Source organism: Bactrocera neohumeralis, chromosome 4 (genome assembly GCF_024586455.1).
Source record: "Bactrocera neohumeralis isolate Rockhampton chromosome 4, APGP_CSIRO_Bneo_wtdbg2-racon-allhic-juicebox.fasta_v2, whole genome shotgun sequence".
Classification (NCBI taxonomy): Eukaryota; Metazoa; Arthropoda; class Insecta; order Diptera; family Tephritidae; genus Bactrocera; species Bactrocera neohumeralis.
Window position 1 is genome coordinate 42,053,553 of NC_065921.1, and position 26,830 is coordinate 42,080,382.

Here is a 26,830-nt window from a genome sequence, read left to right on the forward strand (position 1 = left end):
GTGAATGATGCGTTTCTTCACTGGCGGACACGATTCTCATGTTTGGATCATCTGAAATACAAAATCCCAATTTATTTTTAAAAAGTACGTGAATGGTTATCGTTCCTCCTATAATCATAAAAAAATGTTGATAAATAAAAAAGTAATTAACGTGTTTTTTTTTTTAATTTTTCTCCATGTTTTTTCACATAAATTTTGTCATAGCATTGTCAATAAATTATAAAAAATATGAATCTGGTAGGGACGATTGCCAGGCGTTTTGGGAACATTTAAAAAAAAATTAAGCAAATCGGTTGAGTAGTTCGGCCGGAATCATGTCCGCCAGTTTAAAAATTGTGTTTTGATAAAAAAAAACGCGTTTAAAGTTTGAGGTACTGAAAAAGCATACAAAGATGAACATAAACGTTGAAAAAATGACATACCCCTAATTATTATTTTTGGGCCTTTTCCGAAACCTTCCAATGGTAAAGTGGGTTTCTACATTAATTGTAAGGGCATAAGGAAACAGAAAATGCAAAAAAAAAATTGTTTTTGGAAAAAAATTACCCTACTGACACCTTAAATGTTTAGCAACTACATTTAATGTTTCCTTATTTAAAGTTCACACTACAAAATATTTTTCTAAAATTCAAATATTAATACATTACTTTAATATACAAATTGATTCTTATAGAAACCATAAACTTGCTTAAAAACAATTATACGGCAACACTCTTTTGTGTAGAGCTTTTTCTTGTCTATGGTACTGCTCTCGCTAACAAAAAATCGAGCGCTCACGCTCTCTTGCGGAACACAATACTATCGCTTTTCGCTCTCAGCACTTCACTTTCGTTTTCATTTGCGAGCTTTTCTCCGCACATTTCGAATATTATGTCACTGCCAGTGGGTGCTTACCGTTAACAATGCGACTCAAGGTTGAAGCGATGTTGCAGACGTTTCTTTAGCTCACTTGCTGTTTTCAATGCTCTTCGCGGCTCGGCCGCGTGCCGCAACGCATGCGCGTCTGCATTGCTTTTCTACACACATACACATTTGATGAGCGGCTGTTTTTGTGTTTACATTTGGCGCTTGAGCTTTTCGGTGCATTTGCCACCTACTTTGTTTACCTCTTGGCGTCGCTCCCATGCATACATACATACATACGTACATATGTATTTTTTTCTTCTCGCGCCGTGTGACGGATTTTGACATTGTTGTCTGTGGTCGCTGCGGCTGCGGCTGCGCTGCACTTGCGACGCTTTGCAATCGCATTGCGGGTATTTAACTGGAGTGTCAAAGAATTATAAAAACAGTTTTTTCCTCCACACGCTGGAGTACAAGTTGGTCTGCACGGCGCGTCAGCCGTTTCAAGTGGATTACATTCGCGTTCAAAATTAGATATAAAATACGGAAGACTTCGTTCGAAAAGGCGGAGCGTTCATTTCTGCGCTGAAGTTGTAAATTTTGTGTGCTTAGGACCCGGGAACCATGCGGATCCAGCGGAGTCTAGTGGTAAATGTGCTGACCAATTGGAATTTTATTAAAAAAATAATAACAGAAAAATTAATAATAACTATCTAAGACTCTAAAAAGTGCTGACAGTGTTTATTAGTGTTGCTAGGCGTTTAAGTGATATGAAAATTGATAATTGACAGTAATTCAGAAAAGTTGCAAAATTTCTAACCCAAAGTGTTATTTTGTTTGTGCTTAGATGGCGGACCTTGGCAGTTTATTTATATAACTATAACCCATTATCAGCTTAACGTCACTAATTCACCGGCCAATTTTACGCCAACAAAACAACCACCGAAATGTTAGAAAAAATACTCACTTTTCACGCTTTGTGCTCAACAAGGCAACATTAGCGTTTGCAATGCGCTGGCAGCCTTAATCGGCGGCAGCAATAGTATTTATGCACATCAATATATATTTACGCCTTTTCTTTGTGAGTTTGCAATTTAATAGCCAACGTTTTTCTGCACATTTGTTGCATTTAAAATGCACTTCCAGCTGCGAAATGCGGCGTTCGAACGCTTCTGCTTATGTATTGCACATTTCCTATGCGAATCGAATGCAATAGGAAGTATTTACTGGTATTTTTGTGTTTGTTTTTGTTTTTTTTCAACAATAATTTCATCAATTTATTATTATTATTACTGCATGCGCATAACAAGTGGCAGCAGCGTTGTCCCCTGTAGCTTTGCTACTAAAGACTTAAGCGGCGAACCTTGTTGGCAATGCAAGCACGGTTTGTCGATGGCGAATGTAGCAGACTCACTCTACATAATAGTATTTTTCTGCAACAGTCTTCTTCTTTATACTTTCATTCATTAATTTGAGCTAAATCTCTTTTGCAGCTCATATTTTCTCTCGAAATATACATTTCAACGACATTAATCGATAATTTTTTTCTTTATAAATAACGCTTATTCGCCCTTTTTTGTTTATACAATTACTGCATAATCTAAGGCTGATGTGTTCTTTTCAAATATATATATAAAAATAACCTTCAAAAATCCTATTTTTTTAAGTCAAAATTTTTTAGAGTTGTACTTTTATCGTGCTTTCTGAATAATTGTAAAGGCCAGTAATGAACAAATAAATAAAATATAGAATACATACATATCAAATGAAAATAGAACTATTTTTGAGTAGAGTTACCACCTAACGTGAAAGATAAAACTGAAATATGTAATCGCATAAAGGTACTCACGATTCATTTGTATTGTTTTGTACCATATAATTATTTAAAGTAAATTTCAACTCACTTATGACTTGACAGTCGGTGCTACTAAATGAGTCCAAGACCTGAAATATAACTACCATTCCACTTACTTAAAGTTATACTTAATACTTTACATATTTTACATAAAAAGTTCTGTAGTAACACCGCTCAAAATTCGGTTAATTTTTTCATATTGTGTGACATCAATAGTCTGCCTGGATTGGAATAGATAAATCTCACCAATATTCTGCATAAAAAACCAAAAATCTGTTAAGTTTCTTCATGGGCAAAAAATAGTAAGACTTAAAGTAGTCCCAGTTGGCCCCAATTCACTTACATATATCAACGTAAGAATAGCTTCAAAACGTTTTCCCGCGAGCTGTTTGAGTTTTCTGAGTAGCCAGATTGCCAATTTGAACAATATATTCCAAAGTTATATTAATGCTTCGGACAATAATTAATGCCTAATTGAGTGAGGGTAAAGAATAATCAATTAAAAAGTTTTCCATGCAAAGACGGGACTTTGATCAATCAATGTGCATGACAGCTAAACCATACATATATTGCTTCGATATTTACGATTCCGACAAACGAGCAGTTTTTTGAAAAGATAAAGCATGTACAAAATTTCAGATCAACATCTCAAGAACTGAAGGATTAGTTTGTGTACATATAAAAAGTTGTGGTTAAGTTGACCCTGTTCGTCAAACTGATCATTTATATATAAGTATACTTCAGACATTTCCTGCCGGGTGTTATAAATTTCGTGGCAAATTTAATATATCCTGTTCAGGGTATAAATATGTTGTTCAGAAATAAAACTTATTCATGATTTTCCCTTCGAAAACACCCTCAATTCGGGCTTAGGACCCATGAGATAAGTAATAAGAAAAAATAGAAGCATCTGCGGTTTTTGCTCATCTGTGATTTCTTGTTTTTGTATTTTGTGTTTTGCTATATAACTATGTATATAAAAACGTGACATATCCTTTCCTAAGTTAATATGAAATACCAATATTTTTGTTAGTATGAATGGAAACGGCAAATGAAAAAAGTTGCATAATGCGCTAATACATTGAAATGACAAGCGTGACAATGTCATTAACACTATTTCACCTAACTTCGCTGCGCAATGACATCAAATATCGAAAATTACAAAAACACATCGATCAGTAGATCCACTAAATTGCAATATATATTGAAAATAGCACCGATATTTACCGTATTAATTTTATAATTATAAATTGTCAGATTTCGCTAAAAAATTTTCAGTTTTCATTCAAATGAAAGAAGTTAAGTTTCTACATTGCAAGGTTTTTATAATGAGTTTCAGATGGAATTATTAGTGAAACCGCGATGATTCAGAAAGTCACAAAAGTTTTCAGGGGGAAGTTCGTGGGAGAATATAATAATAAGGGGGTGTTTTGGTAAAAATATGAAAAAATAAATTCCAGCAGCATTTTTATTGACCGAATCAGTTTGTTCAAATTACCTTTAAACATTATTTCTTCGCTAGACGGACACTGTATACATTACCATAAAGTAAAATAATAGATATTGGGGTTATATTTGCAAAATGTTTTGAGATTTTTTACTTACTTCTACTTTGTTCATTAAAAAAAAAACGCACTCATTGTTAACGAAATTCAAATGTTTTTGTATTTATTTCGAATACTGTTTGAACCAAATCAAGTCGTGTGTTATGAATGGTACGTTTACTATTATTTCTTTAGCTTGAAGATAGTTTAGTTTTTTGTTAAAGATCAATGACTTCAAATTACTCACAAGAAATAGTCTAATAGTGTTAAATCACAACTTTTTGGAGGCAATGTCTCAATTTCTTGAAACAACCGAATCTCCAAACTTTTCTAACATTAATTCGGTTGTTGCACGTGCTGGTTTTGGTATCAGATGTTGGCAAGATACACTACTTTCAATTGACCAAACTGTCAATATAGGTGAATACAATGGTTGTACATGAATAAATTGTGGATCTTCTTCGCACCAGAATAGACAGTTTTGTTTATCTACCGCAGCACTAAGACCCTCTTGGGAGAAAATGATCGTTATCGTTGTCATGTTGTTCCAAGACAAAATGAGCAAATTCACGACGTTTACAGTGGTTCATTGGCTTCAATTCTTATGTGAGAAGAAGTTTTTAGGGATGCACGCTCAATTCCTTTATCAAAATCCGCCAGTTTGCGATTTGAGGGAGTCTCAATCCTGAGTCGACAAATCGCGGTCTTAAGTAACACTTGTCTGAACGGCAGCAATATATTCACTACTTCGAGCGGTTCTTTGTTTAATTGGAACTTGAACATTATGCAAAGAAAATGCACAATCGAAATTTCCAACAATTCGACGAATAGCGAGCACAAGTGGACGATTATTAGGATAAAATGGGAGAAGCGCACGAAAATTTGCAATTGAAGAATGATTATTGTGATAATAAAATTGAATAATTTGTAAACGCTGTTTTTACGTGTATTTTTCCATGATGAAATTGTAAACATTACTGAATAATATCATGAAAATAAAATTATAGCTCATGACATATTAAAAATGGCCAAAACGACACTTAGAAATCAAATCATCGGTATTGCAAAACACGGTAAAAGTTAATGACTAAATCGCTTAAATTATTTCTAAGTAGCTATGTACGTAGATATTGTATATATATATATATAAATATATATAAATTCTACATAACTATTTAAATTCACTTAATTCAACAACTTTTTTTAATTATATATCTAAAACTACGAAAAGAGCTGAAGAAGATCTCAGCTAGGAACAGATTGCCAATGCCGGCATATAATTATATATGTAGATTTCAAATAACTCGCAAATCAATAATTCCAAAGTTTTCAAAATTTCCATTTGAACCTTCATTTTAGAAATGTGGCCTCAGAAAACTATTTATTACAGTCTTAAGTTTTCATTTCTACCAAATAAAGCAATACAATACAAACATTAAGTTATAATTTTTATACCCTGATCAAATTTTTATCACCCTGAACAGATTATATTAAGAACATGTGTCCACTTGCAAATCAGGAAAAAACACATTTTTTTTTTAATTTTTTATTTTGTTTTGAAGGGGCATTATGTTTTATAAATAGATAAATAGTGTAAATGTATAGAATTTCAAATAGTGTAATGATCGTGCATCACACTTTAAAAAGTTTTGAATTCGCTTGATCCCATAGTCGGTCTCCAAGAAGACCTCCAAAAAAAGGTGTCTGACGTTGGGAAAATTCGTCTGCTCAAAATTAGCTCAAATCCAAAAACCAAAAATAAGTTTTATTATAGTGGATTAATGCAAGCAATGACCGAACAACTAGTTAAAATTTTCTATTCGCTGAAATGCCGGGTTCCTAGAAAAAAAAACGTTTTTCGGAAAAAATTCACATTTCAGGGTCGAAATTATTATCATAAAACACACTTATTGTTTTTGCTTCATTTGTAAACTTGTGAAACGTGATGTTATGATATTTTGCATTTTAAGTGATGTGGTATTCTTTTCAATATTTTGTTTAATAATACAATAGTACTAAAATATATTTTTGAGTTATTACCATTTAAACATTAGCAAATCAAATATTACATAAAGAAACTTGCCCCAATTATGCCGATTATGCCATAGCACGATAGTAAATACATGTCTGTATGTATAATATATATAAATATTTGTCTATATTGAACTACACAAGAAAAGTAACATTTTTCTATTTGCGATAAAATGATAAATCGGGCACCATTTATTAACAGCGTGAGGTTCAAGTGGATGCATGCAAATAAGCTGTGCATACATATAAACATATGTACATATATATCACACTTTCACTATCAGCGAGTTGCCCACATGCAATTAGCACTTTTTGTGCTTCACTCTCCAATACTAAGTGCAGGCTTATGTAAAAACACACATACCTATGCACACACATCCAGCTGATTGCAAAAACAATAAAACAACCGGCGTCATCGAATCACACGCGCTGCCGGTCGGCCACTGCCGCCACCGTATTTATGCCCATACTCGCCTATTTCGTAACTCTTCCGCAAAGCAATCATATCTCACTGGAAACTTGCCCATCCACTTGTATAATTTTTATTTCCAATTGCACGTGTGTGATGATTTATAAACGAGTGTTTTTGTTTTTCATTTTCCACTTTTTGTTGATGTCAAAAAAATGCATTTACTTTCATAGCAATAATATGCAACATTGGATTGTGGCAATGTGGAGTTGCACGCTCGTTAACAGCAGCCACAGGAGCTGGTGACGTAAGCGACTTGCAGTTGTCCAATTGTGGTGATAACTTAATCACTTTTCTTACATCGAGTTTGTTGCTTAAGTCTTTTGTAAGGAAAGTGGGCCAATTGTGGAAAATGCAGACGGTTGTGGCGACTTAGGTTAAGTTGCTTTTCAAGTGGAAGAAAACTAATACTTTTGCTAAAAAAATTTGAAATAATTATTTCTTTATAAATATAACGTTCTTAAAATATAATTGAATCTATAACAGTGGGAAATATCTTCCTTAATTGCGGATATAAAGATTTTGCAAGTAACAATTTTGTACAAACTTTTAATTTATTAGCTATATCACGCAAAGGTCGCCTTCTTTCCTTATTTTTAGTAGTTTGTTTATAATTAAGGGATTCTTTTCTATGGATATTTTAACCCTCATTCAGTAAAAATTTCTAAATCTTTACAGCAGTTAAGAATTTGGATTTTACTTTTTAAGTTAAAACACGAAGATTTAATATTCGAAATGCAAAAATAATAAAGCGATTCTCAATTTATTAGCAAGAATTTATTATCGTGGTTTTTGAGCTATAGGGTTGCAGAGTTAAAACCTAAAATTTTTATTTTATTTTTTCGACATTAAACAAAATTTGAAATTGGCACTATCGATTGTTCGAGTGATCTCATACACTTCTAGTTGTTTTTTGGTTTATAAATGTTCGAATTGTAAATAAGATAACGGTTGGTTGGATACTATGCATTGTCTTCTTTCGTATATTTTTCCAATGATGAACAAATAAATATTATTAACCTGGTGAATTACTTGATTGCATGTTTTTATATATTTGCAACCTGTTGCTACAGAGTATAATAGTTTTCTTCATCAAACGGCTGTAAATATCACCTAAAACTAACGAGATAGATATAGGGGTATGTATATACATACATATGTATATACAAATGATCAGGATGACGAGAAAAGTTGAAATCCGGTTGACAGTTTGTCTGTCCGTCCGTCCGGGATAAAACACACACACAAATGATGCCTTTGAAGTATATCACGTTATGACCATAAATTTTCCAAATCCAACGAAAACTTTTCAAGTCCCTGTGAACGAATATGTGGACTTCAGAGCCTATAGTTAACTTTTTATCGAAAATATCGGTTAATGTGTTGAATCGGGTTAATGCTTTCCTTAGCCCCCATAAACCTAGTATAAAGATTTTCGAATTTCCAGGAGACTTATGTGTATGATATATTCGGTATCGGCCAAGATGTGAGTTATCTTAATAAAATTAAGAGAGCGAGTTTTACTAATAACGTTGTGCTTAAAATGAATAAAATCGGGTGAACTGAAGGTACTTCCCTGGCTTTAATCCTTCCCAGTTGCAAGAGTATAAAATGGTAGGTAATACCCGAACTTAGCTCTGTCTTACTTGGTTTATAATTTGTTTGTTCATATTTCAGAGAAACACAATAAAATAAATAAAAACAATAAATATTGTATACTTTTGTAGCCATTTCCAAAATAAAGCACTGACTTATTCTTGACTAGTACAAATGTCATTATCGTATGAACCAAGAAAACTGATGAGAAAATATTCATAAGGTAGCGGCTACTCAAATATAGAAGTATATTTTTCTATACATTTTTAACATTTATGTTTTTCAAATTGAAATTTTTTAGTTTCTGCAATTACTGCCAAATTTCAAGTAAATCAACTGATGAAGTAACTTAGGATCGCTTCGAAAAATGTAGTTTCGAGAAAAACGCGTTTAAAGTTTAGATTAAACTGGCCGTATTGCCGCAACACTCAAACATTTATAATTTTGAAAATAATTTGAATTTTGAAAAATTATTTTTGGGGGATTATTTTGAATATCAAAACTATCGAAATTTAAAAAAAATAATTTTCCAATTCAAATCCCCTTAATGTCATGAAATACCATTACAATTATAATGTTATACATATGTATATTGCAGTGTTGGTGGAAAGGAAAAGTGAGATATTTCAAATGTCTGTAAGCAATTATGCTTATCAGGAATTTATAAACCACTTTTCAGGTGTCATAAAGTAATCTTAAATTAATGCATAATATCTCAAGAATATTGATTGGAGCAAAGTAGACGTAGTTATGGCTATTTTATACCAGCCTTATTAATGTTTTACATCAGATTTCAAGACTTTCCTTACAAGTCACGTTCTCAAATACTTCGAAACTATTGCATCGATCCTTTTGGAATTCTGAACGCTATTTCTATACATAATTTACGAGACAAGATTTTATTTCACAATAGCGGATTTCTTTCATAAAAAATCGTGTTTTTTCCCTTCAAAGTATTCCAAAAAAATCGAAATATGAAAAAATATAACTGAAACATTAATTAATTCATAAAAAAAAAGTTTAAAATGGTTTGAAGTCTGACTAATTTCTACAATAAGTTTTTATGCTTGCTCATAAAAGGCAATAACATTTCCATTAGTCTTTGTTAAAAGTGGCAACTAATTTACATTTGAATCAATTAAAAGTCTATTTTTATTGCAAATCAGTAACACAAAACAGTAGTGGAAATTTACGCCAGCGAAACATAACCACAAAACAAACCATGCAAAATTAAATGAACGCATAATTTATGCGGTCCGAAGACCTTTTCGGCCATATGTATGTCAACATGAGTCAGCAATATTGGAAAAAATGCGATTTAAAATGGGTTAGCCAAGGGCTACAAGCAGGAAGAAGAGTAGGAAAAGAGGGTAAAGCAAAGCATATTCAAAGTCTGATTAATTTTGTAAACAAATTTATAAATAAAAGTGATGATGATACGCCAATAAACAGCGCAATAAAATTTGGCGGCTTGTGAGAGGAGAGGCAACATTCACGAACCACTGAATAAATGAGCAGTTTGCAAGAAAAAAATTAACAAAGAAACAATGAAAAAAAGATAATTCAAAGTTAGATCTCAATAAAGTGAAATGGCCACAATGATTGAGTTGAATAGTCAATTATGCTCATTGTTGCCATTTTTAATAACAGATATATGTACTATACATTATGGTATATTTGTAAGCATTTTGCCGGGCACGCTTCACAATTCGGCTGCTGTGCGGCAGACGTCAAGCAGCAGCTGGCAGCCACTTTATAATTGTAATCATTAGTTCACATGAAATTTGCTACGGTTTTGGAGCCACTGTCATTAGCGAGGCTTTGGCCATCTTTATTGGCATTAACAAAAGCAAAATGAAGCTCAGCAACCTTTTGGTTTTTCGAAATTTCCCGAGATGAGCTGATGATATCACATGTCTTGATGAAATGATGTTTGCTGAGCTTAAATAATATGGTTTCAAAATAGTTGTACGCAATAGTATTTCTCACACACAGTTATTTCTCCATGTTTTATGTTTTAAACTCACAAAAACAAAATCTAAAAAACATTTCTAAACAAATAGTTACCGTGAGGGGAAGAAAAAGAAAGAAGCTCGCCAGAGCAGAGAGATTAAATAATACACGCAAAACAAAGCAAAACAAAATACTCACAAAAAATAAAAATAAAATAAAAGGCAACAACATAACCTCAAATCGCGACATGCAACGAGCGACACATAGTGCCGATGTGATAAAGCGGCAAAGGTTGCAGGACAAAAGTCATTCCATGATTTTGAAAATTACTTGCATTTGGCCATAAAAAAACAGCGTAACGGTAAGGTAATAAATGTAGAAAGCAACAACAACCACAACAACGACAACAGCGCGAAATATAGCACAATTGTTAGTGGCGGTGTGCCGTTGGTGGCTGTAACCCAAATTAAACGTAATTTCCCATACACTTACCTACATAAATAGGCAAATTAATAAATAGCTGCATATTTATAGCGCACCCTGTAGTATTTTTAGCGGTTTGTTAACATTGTTGAACTCTTGCAGAGTGCGTCGCGTTCAACGCGGCACGCTTAGAGGCCACAAGCGGAAATTAATGGCGGCATTTGTTTTTGTTGTTTGGTGTGCGGTGCATTTTGTTGTTGGTGGTAATTTTAAGCGCCATAAATTAGCTGTATTTCATTGTAATTTTGCCAGAAAAAGATTACACAAAGAGGTGGTTAAATTACTTATTATTACATAAGTGGCGTGTATTATCGCAAATGAGTTTTTTTGTTGTGATTTTTATATGTTTTTATTTCATCTTCGACCATTGGAGGTGATACAATTATTGTGCTTGCTTATAAGCAGCGCGAGGGTGTTAATTTTTGACGGTTTAAAGATTAATAAGTAGCGTAAGTAGCAAGCTTTGGTTTATTCGTTGCCACCTTGAGTACGGGCGTTTGAGCTATTCATTGTTATGTAACATTGCAAGAAAGAGAATGATATTTAAATTACTGTTATCCCCTTATTCATATATAAAGGGTGATCCATTTCGAGGTTTCTTATTTTTTTAAACAAAAAACACAGAAACTTTAAATTTGATGGATTTGATTCTCCACAACATTCGAAGGAACATTCTTTTGCATTTATTTTTTGCAGTTTATCTATTACAAGTGCTGGCTGCAGCTCCGTCTCGATTGTCCATCTGTTGAGTCCAATTTTCGATGAGTCATTCGACCATTTCAACTGGTAACTGACGATTGACATGCGTGTCCACATAGACTTTAGACTTTAAATATCTTCACAAGAAAAAAGTTTAACGGTGTGATATCACACGATCTTGGAGGCCAATCGATCGGCCCAAAACGTGAAGTTATCTGCTCACCGAAGTGTTCTGTCAATAAATCTATTGATGCCACGTGTGAGAAGTGGCGCTGTCTTGTTGAAACCAAATGTTGCCGAGGTCAGGAGTTTGAATTTCAGGCACTAAATAGTCGGTTAAAACGGCGCCCCAAATGCGGTAACTTTGCTTTTTTATATAAACAATGTCGGATCTTCTTAGAATTTATTAAATGCCCATAGACTGAAGCTATGCATTTTTAATTAATTTTTGCAAATTTTAATGAATATTAGCCGATTTACGCTAGCCTAGAGAATCAGAAATATTGTGATCACCTGATTAAACACTAAACTTCATATTACGATACAATATAAATAAATACTACTTTCTCTCTTGTTGATTGGAGATTAAAATATATAATCTTAAGCCGACTTACAAGTATGAAATATTATCATAATTTATTGCAGTTTACACTCATTGCCGAAATTTTTCACACTTCCTTTTCTTCCCACTTAGCTACTCAATTGTCGATATCGGACCATTATAGCATATTGCGTTCAAAATCAAGACTTATCTTATTTAAAGCAAAAGTATAATATTGTCCTTGTAATAAACACTTTTTATTTGAAGAGATCTCTTCACGAAATTGGGCACAGATTATTGTTTAAGTCAACGGTAAAGTCTTGAAATAAATTAATTAGATCGTATGAATAGAGCATATAACTGACATACAAACTGTCCGAAGAAAATTAAGTTCTTGTGTGGAAACTTTTACATTTGTGAGGGGTAATACTTTTTTCTTCTTTTTGCTCAGTTCACTATGTCAACGTCAATAACCTCAACTCATGATATCGTTTATAATCTTGATGCTAAAAGCGAAAGTGAAAATTCAATAATATTTTTTTTTGGAGATAGTTCTGCCCACACTAGTTAGATGAGAGGAATTGCATAAATCGCCTTAATTCAAGCCTTCTTACTATGAGATTTTCTATATAAAAAAATAAATAGAGCATTTGCTAACATACTTTTAGTGTTTTCAGTTCAAATTTCCAAGTATTACAACTCTTTCCAGGAGTTTTTATGGTTCCGTAGCCGCTCAAACTATCCTAGATGTGAGAGGCTTTTTAATGCTTATGAGCTGCTAAAGTTGCTGTAGCAATGAAATATTTAATCATACTACTGTAAACAAAAAATAGCAGGACTTTGTTCATATTTTTAAAATTCTTAATTTATTCTTCAAAATCTATGTCGTCCCCTCGCACAATACGCATTGGCCGCAATACACATTTGCCAATTTTTTCCAAATTCTTGAAACAGTTGTTAAAGTCAATTTCCGGAATAGCCTTTATTTTCTAATGTTTTCAATTGACTCAAACGGTTTCCCCGGAGCTGTCGCTTGAGTTTGCTGAACAGTCAGAGGTCACAACGAGCTAAACAGACAAATACGATGGTTTGGCGAAACCCTCACCAAGAATCAATACTGTATGCGACGGTGCATTATTCTGGTGCATAATTCCGGCCTCTTTTTACGAATAGCAACGCATAGCGCTCAAATGGTATTCCTTTAAGACTGTTTGGCCGGTCGGAAGAAATTCGGAGTGCACCACACCTCAATAATCGAAGAAAACTTCCAACATAACCTTTATTTTCATTTTCTTTGACGTGGCTTGTTCGGGTTCGGCTCACCTTTGTCACGATATTCGACCGATTGATCGTCGGTTTCCGGGTCGTAAGCATAGATCTTAGACTCATCGCCAATAATAATACATTTCATGATATCCTGGAAATAGGAAAGCATTGTATCACAGACGTTAACGCAACGCTGTTTTTTTCTTCAAAAAATTTAGTGATTTTGAAACAAATCGTGTTTCACTTTTTTTATGCCCAAATGATCTTTAAAAATAGTTTTCACTGATACTTTCGATATTTCAACGTCTTTCAAGCACCAAATCCTTAATTTTATTGACGTGCTGATCATCAGTTGATGTTGATGGTCGTTTTGGAGGTGGTTTGTCGTCAATTCGTTTACGATTATCTTTGAATAATTCGCACTAATCAAAAACAACTGCTCGCGACAAAAAATTATTACCGTAGGTCTTTTCCAACATTCTGAACGTTTCGGCACCAGAAATTTTCCACACACAAAATTTAATGGAACTTCTTTGTTGAATAATTTCATTCATCGTAAAAATCGCCAAATCCACTTTATGTACTTCAGAAAGGCAAGCGTATACTAAACTTCTTCTTTATTAGCGTAGACACCTCTTACGCGTTTATAGCCTTATACGAGTACTAAATACTAATGATTATTTTGATATCAACCTAGAAAAAAAATATTTCGACGAATGCGTTTTTTCGCAAAATTTTAATTAAGAGTCTTACTTTTTTTTGCGCACAGTAGTATATTTTGTTTATGACTGAAATTTTCGAATACGTTCATGCCAGCAGAGCGTATCGATTTTAAAATGTTCCATCCTGTTATTAAGAAAGAAAATATCTTGTATATACATCGGTGCATAGACGATAATCTGGTCGGAATATCAACGTTTTCACTTGCCTTCTTTAGTGAAAAGCCTTCATTTCTAAAAGTATTTTAATTTATATTATACATGGTATTCTTTTATACTTTTTTCCAAATGTTACTCTTCGGCAAGCTAACCAAACCGACTATTTGCTTTCTGAATTATTATCACTGTACAACATTCGGCGAAGATCCATATAGCAATAACATTATAATGACCTCATACTCGTATAGCATTGTTTATAAAAGTTTACATCACTGAAATCAGAGGAAAAGGTAGATTATGTGCTTATTTTTAGTTCTTTAGCTATGTATAACTAATAGTATGGTTTGAAATAGGCTCTACTTTGAACTTCGAAGGAAAATATTTTAATTTTGGAGTCTAACATTAAAAACGCATAAATTACTTATTTACTTATGACTCAAACTCTCGGAAAATATGATTTTTTTGTACCTAGAAAAAAGGCGTTTTTAATTGATGAAAGTTTTGCTCACGCTAAAGAGTTATATTTAATCATTTTGCACCAAAGCTACAATTGAACCATTACAAACGGAATAATATATTTCATTTATTTCCTTATATGTCTCATAAATATGTCTTTCATAAATAATTTGACTTATTCATTTTGTTAATATATTTTATCTACTATGTTGTATAACAATACCTTTCACAAAGGACCTCCTAAAGGCCTAAGTGCGCCGTCAGACAGGCAGTCTACCTACGATAACAATACCTTTTAGCTGATCAACACGCAGTAATCGTTAATGTCCATATATTCGAATAGTAATTACCACATTTCAGCGCTAGTTTCTGGGATGCCGGATTAAAGTGACCTTCGATTTTTACAATTTTTGTTTACCATATTTTTGACCAATTTTGTTGGCAAGCATATATTTCACCAATTATTAAACTCTTTTGTTGCTATTGTGGACATAACATATTTTTGAAATTGTTACATTTTTTGCTTTACATCAATCTTGTCGACGAGACACCCACAATTTCCCTTTTCTGCGAATCACAATTCCCATTTTGAGAAATTACATAACATCTCAATATAACAACACACAACAACACGCATGTAAACTTGAAAGTACATATGTTTGTATGTGGTGTATATTGCGGTCAGCGCTCCTTCATTTCGTTATGCAAATTTCGAATGGTCTGCAGCCCAGCGGCTGATCACCAAAGACAGCCGGCGTGATCAACCGCGAAGTCCGCTTTCAGCATGTTAACCGCATTTGCAGACAGCGATGCCAGACTATGACCTCTTTAGCCGATGGTCACGCTATTTATGAATTTGACCTGAATTATATAGTAACCTACATCCTGCTTTTAATAATTTTGGGTATTTATTTTTAAAGACATAAGAAATTGAAATCATTATATGTGACCTGGTCTACGAAAAGGGAGCTAACGTGCGAAAAAAAACTAGTTTTCTGCGAAACAGCTGTTAAAAAAATCTTCCATCCGAATCAACTAAAAAGTGAAAATTGATTTTTTTGACACCTAAGCCCCCTTTCCGTAGACCAGGTCACATATAGTTTTTCTATATACCGTATTCTCGCCACTACTTCCCTCTTTTACTATACTCTCAATTCACGCTCTCATATCGAATCTCTTCCACAGTTTTGTGCCCTTGGTACGCTCTCTCTACTCACACTTGTCGCCGGCAAGGCACTGATCGATCAACAGACCGCCGAATCGCAAGCGAACAGCGCTACTGTCGCTCAGCAACGCATCGGCTGGGATCACGATCCCCACGAGGTGCACGAACATCACTATCATGAGCATCATCACGATCCAGGCTTCTGGAAGAAGAAAGTGACGTGGAAGGAAGGTTGGAAAAAGATTTGGAAACCAGCAAAGAAACAAATTTGGAATCCATCATGGAAACAAATCTGGAAACCGATTTGGGTGCCAGTTAAGGTGCCCGCTTGGAAGGACATCAAAGTGCCGGCGTGGAAGCAAGTGTGGAAGCCCATATGGAAGGAGATAAAGGTGCCCGCATGGAAAGAGATACAAGTACCGGATTGGAAGAAGATTTGGAAGCCAGTATGGGTGCCAACGAAAGTGCCCGCATGGAAAGATATACAAGTGCCGGCGTGGAAGCAAATTTGGGTGCCCGTGTGGAAGGAAATACAAGTGCCAGCTTGGAAGGAAATACAAGTACCGGAATGGAAGCAATACTGGACGCCAGAGTGGATTAAGGTGGGTATACCTGGTGAGAAGTATTTAGGTAAGGATCCCGAAGGTTGGGAATACACCAGTCATGATTTATGGAAGAAGAAGTTGGTTTGGAAGTCACATTGGAAAAAGATTTGGAAGCCAGCGAAGAAACAAATTTGGGTACCAAGTAAAAAACTCGAATGGAAAGAGGAATGGAAGCAAATCTGGAAACCGGCGAAAAAACAAATATGGGTTGATGACAAGAAACTGGAATGGAAGGAAGCGTGGAAACAAATCTGGAAGCCAGCTAAGAAACTTATTTGGATTCCCGACAAAAAACTCGAATGGAAAGAATCTTGGGTGCAAATTTGGAAACCGGCGAAGAAACAAATTTGGGTCGAAGATAAAAAGCTCGAATGGAAGGAAGCATGGAAACAGATTTGGGTGCCTGGCTGGAAGGAAATTTGGGTGCCTGCATGGAAGAAAATCTGGCGACCAGTAATCATATCCGAATGGTTCCCCACACCCGATCATCATGATCACCACCATGAGCACGTAGAGCATGGTTGGGATCGCAAAGATGTCCAACCGCAGGGAAGTAACAAAGTGGTGTGGAAGCGCGATGACGAAGCGACACAACTCAAGCCTGTTGCCACTGTCGATTTTCAAACGGCAAAAGCAACTGAGGTGCGCACATCCGCCGCGGTGGGTACGAAACCTGTAGCTACAGCGACGGCGGCGCCAACGCCAGGTCAGGGCTTCAAGTTCCCCGGTGCGTAGATGATTGCGTTGAACGAAAATTTTGTTGTGTTTTGAATTGCACATCATTTAAGCATCTTTGTTGTACTTGTAAATATGTATTCCAGTCGTTAGTTTTAAGTCGCTTCACAAATCGTAATTTTATTTAAATTTATTTAGTTTTAATGCGCCCCTCTATCACCCGTTCCTTTCACCTTTCGATTTGTACCAATACATTTGAATTCTTTCCATAACTTTTGTATTATTTTAATTTAATTACATATACTTATACTCATGCCACGATTATGACAAGTAAATATAAATATTTAATTTATGTCTAAGTTGTTTCGGTTAACTTCATTTCATTAATTTTAAGTGAATTACAAATGAAGTTGTCATATAGAATTGAGTAAAATAATAAAAATTGTTGAGTATTTTTTATACCATAATAAATAAATAATGAAGATGTAGTTTCAATGTTTTTGAATTTTAGTAATTGTTAAACATTTTCTCTACAATCAGGTCGTCAAAGTGGTTTGGAGTTTTTTGGCGAGACTTACATTAGATTCAGCTCAAAATTTTCTTAGCCTGTCCAATATTATATTATAATTTATAAAGGGAGATCCACTTCGAGGTTTTCTACTCTTTTAAAGAAAAAACGCAAAAACTTCAAATTTAATAGGAAATATTTATTATCGTTCAAAAGAACATTCTTTTTCAATTATTTTTCGGAAGATAATGTCTTTCACATGTTAGCCGAGTCTAGGTCTCAAATGGTCCACTCAATGAGTACAGTTATGACTCGTTCGAGCATTTTGAAGAATGACACGTGTGATGTTTTGCTAAGACCTGATTCGGAGAGAGATTGTCCGCATACAGGGTTTGTAATAGGACTGAGTCGATTTAAAAAAATTTATTGAACCAATCGTAACAATTCTTTAAAAACATTCAAAATAGGCTCCTCCTGCGTCGATGCAGCGCTGCCAGCGCGATTTCCAAGCATTGAAGACGTCACGGAAGGCATCCTCCGTAATAGCCTTGAGAGCCGAGATGCATTCTGCTTGGATTCCTTATGCCGTCATGTGTCACTCGGAAGATTCCTTCTTTCTCTCACGATTATACTCGAAGATCCATGACTCGTCACCTGTGATTACGTTATTAAAAAATTGTGGGTCACTTTCACATATGTTCAAATTTTCTTGGCACACTCACCGCAATTTCTGGTCGTCAGTGAGCACACCTTGTGCATGTTCAAGTCCTCCGTCACAATGTCATGAACCACAGATTTTAATAAATTTAACATCTGGGCAATTAAACGAATACTTAGTTGACGTTCTGAGTTCAAAACTTTACTCACACGAGTCACATTGTCAATGTTTGTTTAAGTCGCAGGTCTCCCAGCACGGTCTTCATCAGCGACCTCTTCCCGGTTCTCTAAAAAGGCCTGATGCCAACGAAACACACCAGTTCTTGCTAAAGCAACATCTGGGTAAGCCTGCTTGATCATATCAAACGTCTCTGTCGCAGATTTACCGAGTTTCACAGAATTTAATCGCGTACGGCTTGCACCACTCACAGAAACACGTCGCGAGAAAATGTTTGACCTGCTCGCTCGTTAGCTAGAAATGGCCGCTTTTAAATTAAGATCTCGATGTAAAATGCGCCAAATCAACTCTCCGGTCTTTTTTGTACTTTATCAGCTACGGCTGCTATATTTTCTTCTCTAAGTGTCTGGATGTGGTCTTTTCGGTCAGTACGCTGAGTAGACCAATTATGTTGACCATAAGTTGAGCAAAGCGCGCGAAACACACGACAGTTTGATACAACTCATGTGTGGTCTGACAAAAAAGTTTACTGAAAAAACTACCTCTACTTGGATCACCCATTATTTCAAGACTTTTTTGGCGAACACTCGAGAATACGGTGGATGGGCATGGCGACAGTGTCATGATTTTGTCATAGTTGAAGAATATTTTTTCCATCGCCAAAACAAACCGTTTCTTCTGCAGTTAGGTCGATTTAGAATCATAAGGAAACTCTTATAAAGTGAGAAAGTGTGAAATTTTTATAGTATCAAAAGCAGCACTTTTTCTTAATAAATAGAAATCTTTGCCCTAAGATACCCCACACACGATGCAAAATTCACCCATCAGGAAATGTTTGGTGTTTTACTTGGAAAGTGTAAAGTAATTTAGATTTGAACTCTTCTTCCTTCGAAAGTTGACCACTTAGACTTTAAAAGTAGGCAGCAATATAGTAGGTCAATAAAGGCAAAATCGTCTAACACACAGAAGTCGTACATATGTAGGTACTACTTAAGTACAATTGGGGCGGGTTTGACGATTGAGTTTCACAGTTCTGTAGAGACCAACTTAAAAATTAAACTCTTCAAAAACTGTTCTTCGAAACTCTTAATCTTTTCGAACAATATTAAATTATCCATCTGGTTTTGTGTCCTATTAATGGTAGCGCTATTTGCAAGTTAGATGTTATTGAAGAAGATCGAAAGAAAGTTCAGCCCCATGACAATCGGTGTTATGTTTCTTTGGACTGCCAACTAGGCAGCATTCCAATGTTTATTTGGCGACTTTTTTCTGCCGTTGCAATAAGAATAACGACAAGCATCTTCAGTTGAAGATATCGAGAAATCGGTTATTAAAATCAAATGTTATTTAGGTTTCTGTATTACGTGATTAAAAATTTAACACTAGAGGACTAAAATAAGTTAAATAAATAAACCTGAGAACTAGTATATACATACATACATACTTATATACCATATAATATTAAATTTTTGAACCACCTTTGGTATACAAGTTAAGTCGGTGACTTCCCCGCGCTAGTCAACGTTTACTTCCCGTACACGGGTGCGTTTTACACCTTTCTTCCAGCCACGACTGCCGCTGCTATAACTAGAACCGTAACTACCGCTGCTCCCGCTACCCCAACCACTGTAACTTTTTCCCGTACGCAGCCCACTGCTGCTGCTGGATGAGCTCGAAGAGTCGTCAACATAGCTGCTACTGCTCTTCCAACCACTATTGGTGCTGTCGCTCACACCATCCTTGCGCACCTCCCACCCTGGTGGCACTTTCGGCAGTGGCACCCATTCATTTTGCACTATCGGAGTCCAGACCTTCTTCCAGATGGGCACGTAGATTGCTTTCGGTCGCCAATATTTCACCCAGCGTGATTTCCAATCGACATTACGTTTCCAGAAACCATCTGCTGCGGGATCAGTGCTCGTGCTGTGTTGTACACTAATGTGGGGAGTAATGGTGAAAACAAGGGTTAGTGTAAATGTTTGCCTACTTTTAGGCGTTTTTCATTTCATTACTTACACTGTCGTCTGTGAAGAGGAATGTGCAGTACAAGGTGTGCCAAGAAGTGCAATGATGAAGAAAGCTGTACCCAGGCCGATGTATGCAGCTAACTGTATTAATTTTAATTAACATAGAAATAGGAATATTAAAAGATGAATTTACTTGGCAACATTAGAAGAAGCGTTACTATTAGAATTGAGCCTATGCCATATGCTTTTCGTAGTTCAGATCAAAAGTAATTAAATTAAAACGAGAAAAAAATTAATTTCGCTTGCACCGATGCTAGGATACCCTTCACAGATTGGGATGTAGAGCAGGCTTGTCTCCGCTCGGTGCATCCTGAGCAACGCTAAATGACCTTCGGCCTCCACGGCCTTTTGCACTCTTACGGATATTTTGCCCGTATCAATACTCTATTAGCTCAATTGGTATGAACCCTGGTCACCTAATTGTGCAGGGCTGACACCATGCACAAATTACTGATGGGCTAATACCGAGGCTGCCTCCGCCTCGTTAAAACCCTGGCAGGCCTCGGAGTACGTTCTCCACCCGCCCTCAATAAGTTGGTCTGGTCGACGACCAGCTCCTGTACGGCGGCCAGATCCTTTTCTTTTAGAGTAGAACTACTTGTCTTGACCAAAGCTCATCTAGCCGCAATTGTATGAGTTCTTACTGGACAGTGCCCAATAGGCATCCATGCGGTAAAGCTAAAAAGGAAGGAGGGTGAGGTGGAAACATCTAGGCACTTTCTTCTCCATTGTCCAGCCTTTACACGATTAAGGCTGAAAAATCTCGGTGGTTTTACCTTCGGCAAGGCAGAAGACGTAGCCGACATTGATATTTACCGTCTCAACAAATTTGTGGTAGGCTAGAAACGCTTCGTCGACCTCTTAACCCAACCCTACTTAGCTCTTCAAATTTTTATCGCATAGAAGGGTATGAAAAGATATTTATCTAGAATCTTTTATCTTTTGTGAAATTAAAAAGTTTTCTTCGAAACGACTTGAACTCGACCGACCGAATGCTAAATGTTGTCCGTTTTTTGTTCGTAGACTCTAGCGATGCTTTAGGTAATAATATATGTATGTCAGATTTGGTGAAGATACCTTGTCAAATTAAACAGTTTTTTCATGAAAAGACTTGAGTGTGATCGGTCACCTTGTATGACAGCCGATTCCGATCTCCATAGTTCCGACAAATGAGCAGCTTCTTGAGGAGGTTTGAAGGACTACTTCGCATATATACAGACGGATATAGGGACAGACTGAAGACGTGGCTCGACAATCTGATCTTTTATATATATAGTTACTTTATAGATTGGTTTTACCTTGAAAACGGCAATCGTCAAATGCAACCATGAATGACAAGTGATCAACAACATTGGGGAAATCCATCTCTTTCTATAATTTTTGGTATAAACATTGCCTATATAACGACGATCATCATTGCCTAAACGATCAAAAATCCCCGAATGAACGAGCTACCTGGGTGCGAAACTGTAAAAGTCATGTGCAAAACGGTAGATCGGACGTTCACAAAATTTCTATTGGAATGAGGCTAACAGCTCAAGAAGACTACAGGAAATGTCTAGAGCAAAGTACCAGGGAAATAATGGAGCATCTATTGTGCACTTGTTCCGCATTCGCATGACTACGCTGTACGCATCTGAGGTCTCCACAGTATGATACATTGGAGGAAGTATAGATAGTGAGAGCTTGTTAAAATTCGCCTCAAGCTCCAGGATCCAAAAGGATGACCACTCCGCATGGACCTAGTAACTGAACTCCATTTGGTATCGCAAAGGACCAGATCTGGTTTATGCGTGGCTCATTGGCCTACCAGACCTAACCCAACCTATATAACAGATACTATGAACAAGTTTTCTGTAGTTACAATCAGGGATGAAGAACATTGAGTATTACAGTATTATAAGGGAATTCTTCTATATAAGGAAAAATCGAACGTTTATAAATTTCTTTGTTTAATATACCGCTCGCTTTTACGTTTAGAAGACCAGACGCGGTAGTAGAGTTGTTTGCGGGCATTTCGCGAAAAATCGTACCCGGAAAGATTATGTAATATCAATCGTAGGCAAATTTGTTTTGTATTTGTAAAGGTTTGACAAGCAATATCCCATTTATTTCAAAAAAACTACTCGATGGAAACTTAAACGTTTTGAAAGCCTTCACTCGACAATATATATTATCACTTATAACCTTGAATATATTCTCGTACTCAACTATGAGCCTTATTCACTTGCTATATATGTATATATGTATATATTTGGTTGAGCCCACAAATATATTATTTTTTAATTATTGACATTTGATGGGAACTCACTTTCAAATCCATTCTCAATTATTTTACTTATGTATAATCCCGCTTCCTCTGGTTTTTGTGCAACAGTATACTTTTTTTTATAATATGTCCACTACAATGAATTGATCTGCACACCACACACTTCAAAGTCTCAATTGATTATAAAACGCCGGCGCTTTCTTTTGTCGCATTAAATACCACTTCCGATTTTTGTCGGTAAAGGAAATATACACACATTCGTACTTACATACATACACATAACTATTTACAGTTGATTCGATGCATTTAAATTCGCAGATTCATTGAAAAGTGGTCAAAAATTCGTCAATTTGCATTATTACGTCGCTTCATGAACGTTTCCCACGCGTTTGACGATATGTTTATGTCCCCCTTGAGGGCGTCTAGATATCACCATACTTGCCCATTTGCGCGTGCGCTCTTGTTTATTGCCAGTTTTTTTAACGCCGTTTCTTTTTTCTCTATTTTGGTCGGAAACAAACTCAATAAAAAGTCTTGTATGGAACTTATTGAGCTACGCGCCATAATTAAGAATTCGATGCATGCAACTGGTGGAGCGACACTTACAATTAGATCTACATATCTACATACGGTGTATATGTTTATTTTCAGACTGATACCTGCTGTAACAGAATCAATAATATTTGGTTTTGATATAGTTTACATACATTTTACTGTAGTCAAGCAGACTTGATAGATTTTTTGGACCGTGGAGAACCCAGTACAATAATATTTAAATAATAGTCTCGAATACTCTGCTCCTTTTTCTTATTCTTACAGGGTAATTAAAGAAAAATCACTTTAGTATCTCTGCCGATGGTTTTTTGTGGTCCAGATCTCAAACTCAGAGGGAAGCGCGACGCATTTGCAGACAGAAAAAGAAAGAGGCTGAAATGCGTGAGTATGAAGAGCTTGATAAGCTGGCCGACAGGGGTAATGCTCGAAAAGTCTACGAAAAAATGCGGCGGCTTACAGAAGGTTTCAAGACCGGAGCATACTCTTGTAGAACCCCCAAAGGTGATCTAGTCACCGATAACCAGATCATACTTAAATTATGGAGGGAACACTTCTCCAGCCTGCTGAATGGCAGTGAATGTACAACGTCAGGAGAAGGCGAACCAGATTCCCCAATCGATGACGATGGAGCAGACGTTCCATTGCCCGACCATGAAGAAGTTCGAATAGCAATTACCCGCCTAAAGAACAACAAAGCGGTGGGGCCGGTAATCCATCTATTCAAACACGGCGGCGAAGAACTAATAAGGAGCTTGAATCAGCTTCTTTGTAAAATATGGTCGTACGAAAGCATGCCGGACGATTGCAATTTAAGTGTGCTCTGCTCAATCCACAAAAAGGGAGACCCCACAATCTGCGCCAACTACCGCGGGATAAGCCTCCTCAATGTCGCATATAAGGTTCTATCGAGTGTATTGTGTGAAAGATTAAAGCGCACCGTCAAAAAACTGATTTGACCTTATCAGTGTGGCTTTAGACCTGGCAAATCAACAACCGACCAGATATTCACCATGCGCCAAATCTTGGAAAAGACCCATGAAAGGAGAATCGACACACACCATCTCTTCGTCGATTTCAAAGCTGCTTTCGACAGCACGAAAAGGAGCCGCTTTTATGTCGCGATATCTGAATTTGGTATCCACGCAAAACTAATACGGCTGTGTAAACTGACGTTGAGCAACACGAAAAGCTCCCTCAGGATCGGGAAGGACCTCTCCGAGCCGTTCGAGGCTTCAGACAAGCCGACTCCCTATCGTGCGACTTCTTCAATCTGCTGCTGGAGAAAATAATTCGAGCTGCAGAACTTCTTTTTATAGAGTGTACAGCTGCTGGCGTATGCTGATGATATTGATATCATCGGCCTCAACACCCGCGCCGTTAGTTCTGCTTTCTCTAGACTGGACAAAGAAGCAAAGCAAATGGGTCTGGCAGTGAACGAGGGCAAGACGAAATATCTCCTGTCATCAAACAAACAGTCGTCGTTGGCTCTCACGTCACTGTTGACAGTCATAACTTTAAAGTCGTAGATAGTTTCGTCTCTCTTGGAACCAGCGTAAACATCACCAACAATGTCAGCCTTGATATCCAACGCAGGATAACTCTTGCCAACTGGTGCTACTTCGATCTCGTGCATGTGACACATTCATTTTTTTTTTATTGAAACGTAATAAATGATGGTTTTACATTTCATTACACACATTAATATGCAGTGCCCAGTGTTAATCCACCAACCGCCTTAATTTATCCCAGAGGAGGCCAGTAGCCGGTATTAACCTTTTCAGGTTGTAAGCTGTCGAAAAGAGCTTTGTTTGTAAAAGTTCAGATATTTGTAACCAGTGTCGATCACTTCTAACATTTTTTTACCTTGGACTTCTTCATCAATGATATGTGGGCCTTTCTATCACAAAGGATGGGCTATTTTATTTCCTTAAAGTCGCTTAAACCCATTCAAAATATACCACTGCATACCTTAGAATTTAATGTTGTAACAAAGAATTTTGTGTAACCTGGAATAAGAGTTTTGCTGAATTTTAACACTTAGAGTGGGATAGGGAAAATTTATTGAATGGTCAGAAATTTTTTATGATATTTCTCTCTATAAAAAGGGCTCAACTTTAATAATAAAAGGCGCTCGTGATGTCCTTTTCTACTCGGATTCGTAACGCGCATTCTGTGCTCGCGAGTACAATGGAAGCGTCAACCCATTCGACTATATTTAACCTCATATTCTTGCGAATTCATCATACAACCAAACAAATTGCAAAGGTCTCAGTCTGTCGTGAATACTCATATTGAAGCACTAGTGACGACGGTTATAACAGGTGCTGAGTAAAATAGATTAATATTCCGAACATTTCTCACAACCGTTAGCTTGAATCGCAAACAAAAATTTAAAACTCAAGACGAATACAAATGGAGGCAGCGTCTGCAGTTTTAAAAAAGATACAAAAAACGATTTAAAGTTGTGATTTCGGCTCTTACGCAATAGAAAGTTAAACATATAAATTTGGATCAATTAGTAAAAAAAGAGTAAATGTTATTCAATAAGTGTCCAGACAACTATAATTCGACTTATATATTATACGTTATAGTAAGACACTGGTAGACACATAATTTTTGTCATGAAAATATTGATACCCAGAAATCAAATTTGAAAACAGATATTCTGTAACCTGCGGCTTTAGATTTTACAATACTATTGTGATCAAATTGAAAGGTGAATTAATTTGAATTAATTTATGTTTCGCATGTTTTTCGAATCGGTAATTTTTTTTCTGTAGGTTGGTAGTACTGACATCTATGCTAAATTTCTCGCCAACATATTCATTAGTATTTGAGATACGCGTCGTTTTATGAGGCTCTAAAAGTGAATTCTTCAATTTTTACTATGTATGAATTTATTGAACAAAGAAGTGCGATAATGCACCATCTCATTCTGCATTGGTTATTCGTGATCATTTCGCCACATTTTCAACTAATATCGTGCCACAACCACCGCATTCGCCTGATTTACCTTTGTGTAACTTCTGATTATTCAGCAAATTCACATGACCATTCCGAGCAGTGGCCAGTACGTCAGACACTCACTCCGCGAGAAAAAAACGATCTCAAAAAGGTATTACTACCACCTTTGCATATTAAATTGGGTTTAATGAAGAATTTTGAGGGTGAAGTGGATTTCTGTTTACCAGTGTTACGACGGTTGCTGCATTCATATGGATTCAGTGAAAAGCCCCTTTGTGCAATGAATTAAACTTATCTATGCGGAAAATATCGGGAGGTTGATGTAGCAATTCGTAGCATAATTCTACGTAAATTTGCACTAGTCGTTGGTACTCGTAAGAGCGCGTTTTCACTATTCTCAACTATTACGACGTCAGGTTTCTGAATATTTCATGTAGGATATAACCTGTGCAGTCTTCTAAGATGACTACTTTCTCAGCTATTATCTTCCGCTCCTTCAATTAGTGAACTGTTTGCTCTAACTTAGTTATAATCGGTGTTATTAAAGAAGACACTTCCACAGAATGACGAAATATCGTGCAATATGAAACCCTATTGTTATTTGTTTTACCAG

General features: G+C 36.1%; 2 protein-coding genes across 2 annotated transcripts; one reads left to right on the top strand and one right to left on the bottom strand.

The window, feature by feature from the left end:
* The first annotated feature begins 1,332 nt into the window (after positions 1-1,332).
* LOC126755884 (uncharacterized) lies at positions 1,333-17,381 on the top strand. The gene is made up of 2 exons (XM_050468604.1): positions 1,333-1,491; positions 15,800-17,381. The coding sequence occupies exons 1-2, from the start codon at positions 1,468-1,470 to the stop codon at positions 17,117-17,119; spliced, it is 1,344 nt and encodes a 447-aa protein (XP_050324561.1). The 5' UTR covers positions 1,333-1,467; the 3' UTR covers positions 17,120-17,381.
* A 2,535-nt stretch (positions 17,382-19,916) lies between these two features.
* Positions 19,917-22,752, bottom strand: LOC126754958 (uncharacterized). Its single transcript, XM_050467190.1, has 3 exons — positions 22,741-22,752; positions 20,419-20,510; positions 19,917-20,337 (listed from the first exon to the last, which is right to left on the bottom strand). The coding sequence occupies exons 1-3, from the start codon at positions 22,750-22,752 to the stop codon at positions 19,917-19,919; spliced, it is 525 nt and encodes a 174-aa protein (XP_050323147.1).
* Between the last annotated feature and the right edge of the window lie 4,078 nt (positions 22,753-26,830).